This window comes from Lucilia cuprina, chromosome 2 (assembly GCF_022045245.1).
Source record: "Lucilia cuprina isolate Lc7/37 chromosome 2, ASM2204524v1, whole genome shotgun sequence".
Lineage (NCBI taxonomy): Eukaryota > Metazoa > Arthropoda > Insecta > Diptera > Calliphoridae > Lucilia > Lucilia cuprina.
In genome coordinates this window covers 13,681,533-13,696,557 of record NC_060950.1, presented here as the reverse complement: position 1 = coordinate 13,696,557, position 15,025 = coordinate 13,681,533, and the positions used below count along the sequence as shown (strand labels likewise).

General features: G+C 34.4%; 1 protein-coding gene across 1 annotated transcript in view; it reads left to right on the top strand.

Moving 5' to 3' along the window:
- The first annotated feature begins 2,472 nt into the window (after nt 1-2,472).
- The window catches only part of LOC111677667 (cGMP-dependent protein kinase, isozyme 2 forms cD4/T1/T3A/T3B), a 47,156-nt gene continuing 34,603 nt past the window's right edge, over nt 2,473-15,025 (top strand). Inside the window, exon 1 of the mRNA XM_046945031.1 lies at nt 2,473-4,297. Coding sequence (XP_046800987.1) covers nt 2,529-4,297 — 1,769 coding nt within the window. The 5' untranslated portion in view covers nt 2,473-2,528. The remainder of the gene's footprint in view (nt 4,298-15,025) is intronic.

Here is a 15,025-nt window from a genome sequence, read left to right as displayed (position 1 = left end):
AGTTCAGTTCTAGTTCAGTTCTAGTTCAGTTCTAGTTCAGTTCTACTTCAGTTCTAGTTCATTTACTTAAGAATCTAATTTTAATTTTTATTAAATCTTTTAAATCTTTTTATATTTTGTTTACCCTAAATATGAATACATACTTTTTTATTAATTCGTGTAACCATATTTTATTATCTAGTTGTATTAAAAAGTAATTGTTGCCTTTGCACCCAATCAGAGTTTAGTTCATTTATTTATTAGTCTACGATTGGTGATCATTTTATTTTTTATTTCGTTCAATAATTTTTAAAAATTAAAACAAAAATATAAAAAAAATTTAACTTGGGGCGATTCTTGCAAGTGTCAGCCTACAAAAAAGTGTTGATGAATTCAAATGAATTTCTTATAAATGTACGACAATAATAATTCATATAGACGGACTATATGCAATAGTGTCTAACTTAAATAACAAATGTTTTGAGGACAATTTTTTCAAACAACTAATAGATAGTTTTTATACAAAAAAAAAATGAATAAAATAGTCTGCAGTGTAGTCTGGTCTATAGTCTAGTCTGTAGTCTAGTCTATAGTCTGGTCTATAGTCCAGTATATACTTTAATATATAGTCTAGTTAGTAGTATAGTTTGCAGTCTATAGTTCTATAGTCTTTAGTGTAGTCTGTAAACTAGTCTTAAGTCTAGTATGTAGTCTAGTCTATCGTCTCGTCTATAGTCTATAATTTAGTCTAAAGTATATACTTTTATATATAGTCTATTTAGTAGTATAGTTTGTAGTCTATATTTTTATAGTCTATAGTTCTATAGTCTTTAGGCTAGTCTGTAATCTAGTCTAAAGTCTAGTCTATAGTCTAGTCTATAGTCTAGTCTATAGTCTAGTCTATAATCTAGTCTATAGTCTAGTCTATAGTATAGCCTATAGTCTAGTCTATAGTCTAGTCTATAGTATAGTCTATAGTCTATAGTATAGTCTATTGTCTAGTCTATAGTCTAGTCTATAGTATAGTTTATAGTATAGTCTATAGTATAGTCTATAGTCTAGTCTATAGCCTAGTCTATAGTCAAGTCTATAGTCTAGTCTATAGTCTAGTCTATAGTCTAGTCTATAGTCTAGTCTATAGTCTAGTCTATTGTCTAGTCTATAGTCTAGTCTATAGTCTAGTCTATAGTCTAGTCTATGGTTTAGTCTATAGACTAGTATATAGTCTAGTCTATAGTCTAGTCTATTCTATAGTTTAGTCTATAGTCTAGTCTATTCTATAGTTTAGTCTATAGTCTAGTCTATAGTTTAGTCTATAGTCTAGTCTATAGAATAGTTTATAGTCTGGTCTATTGTCTGGTCTATAGTCAAGTATATAGTCTAGTCTATAGTCTAGTCTATAGTCTAGTCTATAGTCTAGTCTATAGTCTAGTCTATAGTCTAGTCTATAGTCTAGTCTATAGTCTAGTCTATAGTCTAGTCTATAGTCAAGTCTATAGTCTATTTTATAGTCTAGTATATAGTATATGTAGTCTATAGTCTACTATATAATCTAGTATAAAGTGTATTCTAGAGTCTAGTCTAAAGTTTACCTAAAGTCTAACCTAGAGTCTAATCTACAGTATATTCAATAGTTCAGTCTTGAGTGTATTCTAAAGTCTAGTCTTCAGCCCAGTCTATATTCTACATTTTAGGCTGATCTATAGTCTAGTATAAGTCTAGTCTATAGTTTAATCTATAGTCTAGTCTTTAGTGTAATCTATAGCTTGAATGAAATTATGTTTATCAGCTGTTAGGCAAACAAATTTCCATTTAAAGGTTAAAAAGTTTATTTGTATTAATTAATTTAACAATTATAATTTAAGATTAAAAATATTATTTAAATAAAATACCTAAACAGTTGCTTTTTAAATCATAATATTTGTCGTTGTTAATTAGACTTAAATTATATTTAAATATTTTCAATTAAACTTAATAACTTGAAAAATCTAGTTAATTTAAATAATTGTTGTTATTTTTATATTTCGGCTATTCGTAAGCTTGTCTTACAAAAATTTGTTTGAAACAAACAAACTTACTATGTCGGTACTTTTCCCTAAACGATTAAAGATAATGCCGACAAAAATTTGTAATGCTTGGCTTAGTTTTTTTCAGGTATGATAGAAACATGACACAGTTACAAAATAATGAGGACATTTTTAACAAAGTAATTTAGTTATTTTTAGCAACTAATTAAAATAAATAAACAATAGGTAATTTAAAATTAAAATGTAGAGTAGATATTGTTAATTTAAACTCTCCTTGAGAACACTTTAATTAATTTAAAAATACTGATAGTGAAACGTATCTACAGTCATTATTTGTATGTATGTTTGCATAGTATATATGTATATATGTATGTATGTGGGTCAAATAGCAAATAATTTGTAAATATTTAAATGTAAAGGAAAATTACTGATAACATTTGAAATAATTCTTAACTTTCTTTTTCAGGGCTTGTTGTGTGTTGATAAACAACTTGTCAGCGTTTAAACGTCAAAATCGCTTGCATGCGTATTTGTTTTGATCGGCTGTGCTTCGCTAGACAGAGGCCAGCCTCATCAGACAATACAGCCAATGATGCTATATTTACCAATCACAACCTCAGCAATCCAAATAATGTTAATAAAACAACAGCAACAACAACAAGTACAATTACAACAATTGCAGCAACTAATGTTATTACAACAACTCCTTCTTGCACATCAACAACAACATCAACTAAAACAACAAATAGAAATAGAACAGAAACTGAAATAGAACCGATTACCACAACAATTACTGAAACATTAAATAAACACAGATCTGTTGCGACACTAGAACAACCAACCGATGGTGCCTTATTAAATGCTTTAGATTCCCACTTAATAAACAATAATAATAAAAAAAGAAACGTAAATAAACAAGAAAATTCAATAACAAATACTATAGATATAGAAGGAACGTGTCAGGAACTAAAAGATCCAACACAGCAACAACAACAACAACAACAGCAAGAACAAATAAAAACAAGAAGGCAAAGCCCACAAAATAGTCATAGTGAATTATTAATCAATTCCCTTCGCAAAGCAAAAAACTACTCAACAACACCCACGACAACTAAAAATATTTTGGAAAAACATTCCGGCGAAAAGGCGGAAAATTTCCCTCAACAAGAGAAAATACAAACTCAAACACCTGACGCAACATTTGCAACAAAAACAACTACAGCGGCTAATGCTGATGCTGACGCTGCTGCTGAGATAGAGCAAAGAGATCAAGAAGAACATTTAAATAATCAGCAACAGCAACACAAAGAAAACATCGACGTAGACGCCGTTGATAGGAAGGCCTTACGTCACAATAACGACAAAGTAACGCGACTGCGGCAGCAGACAGACGCGCAGAGTCCGGCCATCAATTTGAACGAAAAAGTAGAGAAAATAGCTAAAATGCAGCAAGAACCGAATGCTAACATACAGTTTCAACCCGATCTGGGTCTTGTGAACAACAATAATTTGCCAGCGCTAAGTGGCACGCTAATAGATACTAATACACCCGGTGGTGGCATACGCTTATCATTGCCCTTGCATACGGCCGACGTGTTAACACATACGCTTATTTACGGCACTGTGCCGACGGGAGCTCAACAACTTAACGCCGATCCAAATTTTCAAACCCGCAATATTTTACACCAACAAGAGCTACAGCTGCAACAACGATACCAGCAATTGCAGGCCCAAACGCAGGGTATCTTTGCCACTTCGCCCACAGGTAATCCCATAGTCATACAACCCACCGGTCAGCAGACAGCTGTCTATCCCTCACCTGATTATTGTGCTCAACAAAAATATAATCTGGCCGCTCAAATGCAGGGTCTCTGCATATCCAATCAAACGAATACGGCCCCCATGATGGATCACACTGCTGGCGGTGTTAATTTGCTTAGTAGTTCGTATGTGCCGGCCACAGCTCATGAGGAACGTCTCATACAGATAATTCAGGCAAAGGATCTCAAAATCCAAGAAATGCAACGTGCTTTACAGTACAAGGATACGGAAATAGCAGAACTTAAATCTCATTTGGATAAATTTCAGAGTGTCTTTCCATTTTCGCGCAGTGGCGCCACAACACCGTGTGGTGGTGTGGGTAGTGGTGGTGCTGTAGCCGCCGGTGGTGTTCGTAAATCTGGTCAATCATTTCAGCGTCAACGTGCTCAGGGTATATCAGCTGAGCCTCAGAGTGAATCATCTGTACTATTGGATAATGTAACGTTTCCCAAATACGATAAGGATGACAAGTAAGTAGAATTTAGAACATTTCTTAATTTTACAATTTGTTAGGAGTCTTAAATCTAAAAATCCCCTTAATACTGGACCAGACCAGTTATTTCTAATAATTATTTCAAAACATTAAAAGAGTCTGAACTTTGTTTCGAACAATCAAATTTATCAGCAATTGTTAAAACCGCCTTTAACTTTAGGCAAAAACCTGAAAGTCACCTAAAATTTCCAGAAAATTATACAAACCTTAGTTATATCAGTTTAATTTCTTTTAAAGAATCTTATATCTTTCCTATATACTTGAAAATTTTACCAAAAAATCACAGCGCACGAGTTTTTTCTATTTATGTTTGTTTTGTGGTATTTTCATTTAGACACACACAATATTCTTTTTATTTTCTAAGATTTTTTCTATTTGTTGGAACCAACAAAAAAATGTATTCAATTGTTTTGAATCATATTAGCAAATAATTCAAAATATACCTTCATCCAAACAAACAAACATAAATACATACATACATAATATTATTTTATATTTTTAATTTTCTTTTAAAATGTTTATTTGTTTTTTAAAAAAGAAATCTTATTTTCGATTTTTAATTCTAACCATATGTTTATAAATATTTTTAATTAATTTAACTTCCCCACAATTATTATATTTGCTTCCATTTAAGATTTCTTATGCATTATATTTACTCGGCATATTCTGTAGGCTAAAAGTGTATAATTTTGAAAAATTTTAGATTTTTTTCAATTTTGTTTCTAATATTAAGAACTAAAGCCAAAAGAAGATCTTTAAAAACATGTATGGCATCCAGGAACTTCCAGAACTTGTTTTCTGCAATATATTGAAATTCTAAAGTAATTCAAAAGAATCTTTAGACTAGACTATATACGCTATTGACTAGACTATAGACTACACTTTACACTAGACTGTAGATCAGACTAAAAACTAGAATTTAGACTGGACTATATACTATAATATAAACTAGACCATAGACTAGAATATAGACTAGACTAGACTATAGATTTGGCTATGGACTAGACTAAAGACTAGATCATAGACTTGACTATAAACTAGACAATGACTACACTATAGACTAGACCATTGAATAAACTATTCATTTGACTAGACTACAGACTTAACTATAGACAAGACTACAGACCTAACTATAGACAAGACTATAGACTAGGTTATAGACTTGTCTATAGACTAGACTGTAGACTACACAATAGACTAGACTATAGACTAGGTTATAGTCTAGTCTATAGACTACACAATAGACTAGACTATAGACTAGGTTATAGTCTAGTCTATAGACTACACAATAGACTAGACTATAGATTAGATTATAGATTAGACTATAGACTAGACTACAGATTAGATTATAGATTAGACTATAGATTAGACTATAGACTAGACTACAGACTGGACTATAGACTAGACTATAGACTAGACTATAGACTAGACTATAGACTAGACTATAGACTAGACTATAGACTAGACTATAGACTAAACTATAGTCTAGACTATAGACTAGACTATAGACTAGACTATAGACTAGACTATAGACTAGACTATAAACAAGACTATTGACTAGACTATAGACTAGACTATTGACTAGACTATAGACTACACTAAAGACTAGATTATAGACTAGACTATAGAGCAGGCTATAGACTATGGGGATAAGTCTTTGATAAATGCTTATAAAAAAAATTATTATTCTTTGTAAATTTTTATTGCAATTTTCTTGTTTGTATTTAATCTGATCTCAGTGTATTGTTAATTGTTAATAACTATTATTAGCTTTTCTATGATTAGAATTTCCATTGTAATTGTCTTATTTTACGTGTTTTATAAATATGAATAACTTATTATTATTGATATTAATTCAAAAAATATTAATAATAGTTATAAACAAATTGTTTCTGTTTAGTATGTTAATAAAATTATAGTGTAGGAGAGGAAGTGAACTGGCATTATTGTTTCTAGTTATAACACATAAATATCATATATCCTAGAAGGATATTTCACATATATAACATACAATTTTTCATATTCATAATGCTGTACTGATCCCAATTATACCTATTATTTATATTATTTCATTTCCTCTTTAACAATTCCATTATAACTACCTACAAGTAGTCATTTAATTACAAAATTTCCATAAATACCATCATAATTCTATATTAAGTTTAATGATAATTTTATTTAGATACCTGCCAAAGCAATTAACTCCACATCAAACACACTATTTACAGACAGCTATTTGGTGTTTTTATTATTATTAATTACCATCATTATAAGCGCATACTTTTTCTAGTAATCTAAATTCATTCATCCACTCATCCATCTATACATTTGTGCAGTCAGTCATTCGTTCATTCAAACATCGATCTATACAGATCGTTCTATCTATTTGCTAAATATATTACAATTACACCTGCCAACAAAATTTGAAAAAATAAAACAAAAATTTTGAAACTCATAAACTAAAGTATATTTTTATAGAATTTCACCACCATATCGAGTCATATATATTGAAATAACTTTGTCTATAGTCTAGTCTATATTCAATTCTATAGTCTGATCTATAGTTAAGTTCACAGTCTACTTTATAGTCTAGTCTAGTATATAGTCTACTTTATAGAATAGGCTTTAGTCTCGTTTTTAGTATAGTCAAAAGTCTAGTGACTAGTATCGTCTTTAGTCTAGTGACTGGTCGAAGCTATAGTCTATAGTCTAGTCTATGGTCTAGTCGATAGTCTAATCTAATCTAATCTGTGGACTAAACTATAGATTAGACTATATATATCTATCTATATATCTATATATCTATCTATCTATCTATCTATCTATCTATCTATCTATCTATCTATCTATCTATCTATCTATCTATCTATCTATCTATCTATCTATCCATCTATCTATATATCTATATATCTATATATCTATCTATCTATCTATCTATATATCTATCTATCTATCTATCTATCTATCTATCTATCTATCTATCTATCTATCTATCTATCTATCTATCTATCTATCTATCTATCTATCTATCTATCTATCTATCTATCTATCTATCTATCTATCTATCTATCTATCTATCTATCTATCTATCTATCTATCTATTTATCTATCTATCTATCTATCTATCTATCTATCTATCTATCTATCTATCTATCTATCTATCTATCTATCTTTTTTTTTTTTTTTTTTTTTTTTTTGATAGGTAGGTGAAAATCTTGCATTAGATACCCAGGTGTTGGTTGGGTTATGTCGGATTTCTACCGACTAAAAACACCTCCTTTCTCTTCCATGAGCCCTGCGGGACTGTCTATTACGATATTACTTCGCAGGACCGGATAGACTTAATTAGTCTCTGCTTCTAACTGCAACAATAGCTTTCTCTGCTTTTCTTCCACTCGTAACTTTTCGTGGACTTCTTTAATGAAGCTACAAACGATGTCCCAATTTTCTTTCTTTTCCATTGCCACATCTATTATGTTTGCGACGTTAATAACCCGTCCTATGACTACTTCAATTGACAAACGCGCATTTTCAAATCTTGGACAGCAGAACATAACATGCTCAGCATCTTCAGTTTGGGTTTTGCAATACGGACAATTTGGAGTCGTATCTAGACCAAATTTGTACAGATAGGACCTGTACCCTCCGTGCCCAGTGAGGAATTGCGTCAGGTAGTAGTTTACTTCGCCGTGACATCTGAGTACCCATGGTTCTATTTTTGGAATCAGTCTAAACGTCCATCTCCCTTTTAGGCTTTCTTCCCAACTCTTCTGCCATATTTGCATGGATTTTAATCTTTCCATTTTCGCTATTTCCTTTGCATTTGATGGGTTTGATTTTTTTTGCTCATATACCCGTCTTGCTTCGTCCGCTAGTATCTCGATAGGGATCATTCCGGCTACAACATAAGCTGCTTCTTCAGAATTTGTTCTATATGAGCTGCAAACTCTTAAAGCACATAATCTGTACACGGATTTCAGCTTTTTTGCAGCTGACTTGACTTTGAGGGCTTCCGACCAAATAGGGGCTGCGTATAGGATCGTCGATTTTACTACTGTTGAGATTAGTCTTCTTTTGCACTGTTTGGGTCCTCCGACGTTAGGCATCATTCTAGATAATGCAGCCGCAATATTAGATGCTTTCGAGCTTATTTTTTCAATATGTGGTTTGAAATTTAGCTTATCGTCTATAACTACTCCTAGATATGTAAGATGCTGCTGAGATGAGATGGTGTGGTTTCCAATTTGTATATTTATTTTCTCCCGTTTCCGACGACTGCTTATTAGCACAGCTTCTGTTTTGTGTTCGGCTAATTCCAATCCGCTTGTTTTCATCCATACTCTAATAGCGTTCACTGTTTCATTTGCTAGTAGCTCGATTTCTTCAATATATCTAGCAGTGACGACTATAACGATGTCGTCCGCGAAACATACTGTGTTAGCTTCATCTGGAATTTTAAGGTTTAATACATCATTGTACATAATATTCCACAGTAGTGGACCTAAGACCGAACCCTGTGGAACACCTGCGGTTATGGTGTATGTACTCTTGCCATCGTCAGTGTTGTAGTAAAGCTCTCTGTTGGAGAAGTAGCTCCCAATAATCCTTGTCAAGTACTCGGGTACTCCAAGTCTGCATAGGGTATCCATGATACGTCCCCAATCCGCAGTATTAAATGCGTTTTTCACGTCGAGGGTTATTATTGCACAATATTTTCTGTCCGCTCCTTGTCCTTCAATCGCCTTTTTAGCTGTATTCACTACAATGTTTATTGCATCGATCGTGGATCTTGACTTCCTGAATCCGTATTGACGGTCGGAGAGTCCACCCTTTGCTTCCACAGCAGGAAGTAGTCGTTTGTATATAACGCTTTCCAAGGTCTTGCCAATGGAATCAAGAAGACATATAGGTCTGTAGGATGAAGGCTCTCCCAAGGGTTTATTAGGTTTCGGAATTAGAACTAATGTTTGTTTCTTCCACCTTTCTGGGAATATACCTTCTTCCAAACAGCTATTGAACACTTTAGCGAATAGGCTTGGAGCGCATAATATCGCTATTTTCACTGCTCTATTTGGAATACAATCTGGTCCTGGGGCTTTTTTGTCAGATAACAGCATTGCCATTTGAACCAGCTCTTCCTCCGTTACTGCCGTTATTGTCTCGCGACTTATAGCTGTGTCTCTTGTGAACAGAACGTTGATATGTTCAGGAAACAAAGTTTCAACTATTCTTCTTACTAAGAGGGGACAGGTAGGTTGTGGAGATCTTCCTGCCTTCAAACGAGAAGTGACTACTTTATATGCTTTCCCCCAGGGGTCTGCTTCTGCCTCGAGACATATTTCTCCAAAGCATTTGCGCTTGCTTCTTGAAATAGCGTTTTGGAATTCTCTTCTCGCTATTTTGTATTCCTGTTGTCTTTCCATGAAATCATGTCGGTTTCGTCGGCGTTGGCTTCTCCTTCTGGATTTTAAGCATTTCTTTCGGAGATTACTTATTTCCATGTTCCACCAGTAGGTCGGCGGCCTGTTTTCAGTGATCCTTCTTCTCGGCATGGATATGTCACATGCTTCTCTTAATTTTGACATTAGTTGTCTAGCCATTTCTGTCGCTGTACCTTCCAATGTTAGGCTACTAGTGATTGCAACCTTGAAGGATTCTTCATCAAGCTTGTTGGATGCCCACCCTCTAAAACTCGTGTGTGCTGTGTTCTTTGCGCTATACTTCGTATTTGATTCCTCAATAGTGAAGATTATGGCCTGATGGTCGCTGTGAGTGTACTGTTCACTGACTTTCCAGTCGATCCTTCGTGCCATAGAACTACTAACAAATGTAAGATCCACAATTGAACCTAGACCTCTTGCTCTGAAGGTGTTAGCATCGCCCTTATTAACTAAGGTTAAATCATCACTGGAAAATGTTTCCAGTAAGATGCGACCTCTGTTGTTAGTGGATCTACTTCCCCACTCAGTAGACCACGCGTTAAAATCTCCGGCGATAATTTTTGGATTGTGGGTTTCCGCGTCTCTTTTCAGCCGGTTTAGCATTTGTTCGAATTGCTCGATTGATGCGCTAGGTGGGGCGTAACAGCTATATATGTATATGCCTCCTATTTTGGCTCTTACAAATCCTTCTTCCAATTGTTTTTGGGTGTTCTCTATCGCACGCTTTCCACATGCCCATATCGCTGTTTTGCTAGACTTGTCCTTGGCCCAGACGCTTGTTTGAAGATTTCTGTGTTGTTCACATATAATGGCGACATCAACACCAGTTTCGCAGATAGTCTGCGAAAGCAGGTCCTGTGCCGCCCGACAGTGGTTGAGATTAAGTTGGATAAATCTCATCTGCGGACTTTTTCCAGTGCTTCTTTGAAAACTGGACATCTTCCGCTACCTGCCACATGGTTGGTTTCTCCTCTTTGCCTTTGTTTGCAGAGCATGCATTCTGGATCTTTTGTGCAGTCCTTTGCTATGTGCCCACTTATTCCGCACCTTCTACACAGTTTAGATCTGTCTTGAGGATTTGTACAATACTTTGCCATGTGTCCGTACCCCAAGCATCTATAGCATTGCCGAATGTTCACCCTTTCTCTAATGCGACATACTACCCATCCTATCTTCACCTTTCCAATTTGTAGGAGTCGGTAGCATATTTCCGAAGGAAGACTTATTGTTGCCGTCTGAGTGCCGCCGTAGGCTCTCCTCAAGCTCTTAATGTCTTCTAGTTTCATTTCGGATACGCCTAGTTGAGTAAGAAAGGCGTTGCGAATATCATCTTTTGTTGTGACCTCGTCGATATCTCTACATTCTATAATTGTCTCCTGCCTTCGAGTCAGCTTTAGGGCCAATAGACTTCTTCATTTGTCCACGGAATAGATCCACACTTGCTTGATCCTTGGTATTAATCTCAAGCAGGAGCTCTCCTTTCTGTGTCCTTCTTATTCGAGATACGCTTTCTCCCACGTCCTTTAGGGATGGATCTCCTTTGAGTTGCTTCAGAATGTCCGCATATGACGTGTCCCCTTTCGCGGTGATTATCATGGCGGCATTCCTCCTTTTTCTAGGTTTACTCTTATTTTTAACCGTTTTCCACGTCTTATTTTCATCTAACGGAGGCTCTTCTGGTCTAGGTCCTTCGCTTTCTTGCTTCTCTTTCTGCAATTTATCAGCCTTTTTACTCCTTTTTTTTGCTTGTATTTTCGGCGATTCTTCTCCAGAGTCTCTACTTTTTTTCTGAGGGGCTTCAGTTGGGCACAGTTTTGGTGTTGTTTGTGTTGCCTTCACGCTTATCTCCATAGCTTGTGATGGTTCTTTTCCTTCCGTTTGCAGCTTCGCCTTATTATACATGTTTTTTATGGCCCATGCCTGCTCCTTAATAGGAATAAATATGTTATTTTTCCCCTTCATGAGTTTTATTAACACATCTATCATATTTCCTAGTTCCAAGAATGGGCTATTTTTACTAGCGTTGTGTTCTTGGTTGGTGTAATTCGCGTTTGTTGTAGTCTGCGCCGGCGTTGATCTCGATGATGGTGTAGGTGGCGTCCTCTGCATTCCAGAACTTCTCTGAAAAGGATTTTCCACGTTCCACGGCTCCTTGTCTTTTGAATTGCCTGTAGCATTAGCTTCTGCTTCAGCCAGGTGTGCTACTGAAGTAGAAGTATTACAGTAACTGGATATCGACGACGGAGAGCCTGTTCTCTCGCTCTCTACTGCCGCCGGTACTGGGTTTATTACTCCCTGCACCGTAACCTTGTTTCCATTGTTTTTCATATTCGTTGTTGTTTAGGGTTTGCGTTTTTAACCTATCCGCCAGGTGTAGAATCAGCCGTTCCTAACATGGAAGCAGACGCTGACCAGGAAGCCGTCCACTATGGAAGCCGTCGCGCCTGGATTTTTCCTTCAATGTTGCTGACTAGGGATCCACGAAGTTGTCAACCTTCTAACTACTCCTCTCTAGAGGGTACCCCTGTGGATGGATACTTAATTTAGGGCGGTATCCTCTCGCCCTGACACAGGACTTCATCAAGCTTTTGCACCATTTTAGTGCGCTCTCCATACCTGCCACAACTAGGGTCCGCGGGGTCGTTATTCCCGTTATCACCGCCTGGTGATACCCTTGCGGGTCTATCTATCTATCTATCTATCTATCTATCTATCTATCTATCTATCTATCTATCTATCTATCTATCTAGACTATAGACTACTATAGACTATGGACTAGACTATGGACTACACTATAAACTAGACTAAAGACTAGAGTAAAGACTAGACTGAAGACTATACTAAAGACTAGACTATAGTCTAGACTTTTGACTAGACTAGACTATAGGCTAGACTATGGACTAGACTATAGCCAAGTCTATAGTTTAGTCTATGGTCTAGTCTATAGTCCAGTTTATATTCTATTCTATAGTCTATTCTATAGTCTGATCTATAGTTTAGTCCAAAGTCTAGTTTATAATCTAGTCTTGTATATAGTCTACTTTATAGGATAGGCTTTAGTATCGATTATAGTATAGTCAATAGTCCAATGACTAGTATAATCTATAGCCAAGTGACTAGTGTCGTCTATAGCCTAGTCGAAGCTATAGCATTTTGACTAGTACAGTCTCTATAGACTAGTCTTTAATCTAGTAACTTGTCTGATATATAGTCTAGTCTGTATTCTATAGTCTAGTCGATTGTCTAGTATATAGTCTGGTCTATAGTCTAGTCTATAGTATACTCTACAGTCTAGTATACAGTCTAGTTTATAATCTAGTCTATAGTCTAGTAGATAGTCTAATGCATAGTCTCGTATATAGTATAGTCTAGTCTATAGTATCGTATATAGTATAGTCAATAGTCAATATCCTAGTATCTAGCATAGTTTATAATCTTGTGACTAGTCTGGTATATAGTCTAGTCTGTAGTCCAGTCTAAAGCCAAGTCTATAGTATAGTCTATAGTCCAGACTATAGTCTAGAGTATAATGTTGTCTATAGTTTTGTCTATAGTCTAGTCTAAAGTCTAGTCTATAGTCTAGTCTATAGCCTAGTCTACAGTCCAGTCTTTAGTTCTTTGGCTGTTAAAACGTTTCAAAAATCACCAAAAGTGATTGATTTCTTACTTAAAGACAAAATATCGCGAATATATGATGCGATGGAAAAATTCAAAGACCAGATTCAGATTCGAAAATATAAACATTGTTCTTTGGATTTTAACTTTTATTCAAATTGTGTTTTCCTGTGTAGTTTAAGAACGAAAATAAAGAAACACTCAAAGCACAAACAACATGTAGGCGTCCACACACCCTGTCTGTCAATAAGTGATTTGTATTGTAAAAATAAAAAAAAACATTTTTAAAACTAAGTATTTTCAAACGACACATCTAGCTAACCATTCTTCCATCTATTGCACTTTTCTTAAAAGACTTTTAAAAAATAAATTGCTCTCATTGAGGTGCGTTAATAGAACCTCCTCCCTTTCAAAAGTTAAAATTAAAAAAGTGAACAATCAATAGTTAGCAAAAATTGAATTAAGTGTCAAATATTTATGTATAAAAGTATTTTGACGTGACGTTTTTCTTATTCCGTCAAAAATTGTTATTGTGTTAAAGTTTCACACCGTTCAAGCCTGTCCGTCCATCCATCTGTCTCACTGTATGATCTGGCATGAGTATAGTGACTGTTTGTTTGTTTGTTTGTCTGTCTGTCTGTCTGTCTGTTAACGTCACTGTATGACTGTGTCTATAAATTATTTATTTATTTATTTGTATTTGTAATAAATTTGACACTTGCAAATTGATTTTTTTTATTACAGGCGTATTAAATCAAATGAATACTACTCATAAAGACTTAAAACGATTTTTAAAGATATTTTTCTTTATTTATTTGTTTTTCATATATATTTTTTTGTTTGGACTCTTAAAAGATCAATATTTCGTGTGTAAACAAACAATTTTGACAGTTGGACGCAAGGCAAAGAAAACTCCGTATTTAAAATGACGGTCAATGTTGCCAAGGTAAATAAAATGACAAAGGCGGATATTTTTTTTCATACGACACGTGGACAAATATTCATTAAATGATGATTATTGAGTAAATTTAATTTCCAGTCTCTGTCTCTATGTGTGTTCAATCTATTTGATGTACATTCTGTTTTTCGATTAATAAATAATATACTATAAAAATATCCGGGTACCACTGACTCATATATTTGTGTGTTATGGCAGTGGACGTTTTAAATCTAGTTATTTTTCTATTCTCTCCAATGATATCCACATGTTTCTAGACTTGTCCCCAGGACATAATTGCAAAAATATTTTGTGCATAAATCATAAAATGCATATTGTTGGAAAAGTAACAGCAGTTGACGGACACAGTGTTAATATTTCATTTAAAAATTTTATTTAAATTTAACACTAAACTCGATCGCATATAGTTTTACTGATATCTGATATATTTTTTGAAGTTAGGTGGAGTACAAATTAACACATTTTGACATAAATTATAGATCAATAAGTTATTTTATTTGCCTTTAGGACTAAATGAAAGTTGTCAAACACTTTTGTTGAATTTGTCAATGAAGATGTTGAATATTTTATATACATGCATATGTATGAGTTTGTAATAATGTTGATCATGGACTAGCCAGTAGGATAGTCTAAAGATAAGTCTATATATTAGCTAAATACTCAATAGACTATGAACTAGAGATATATATAT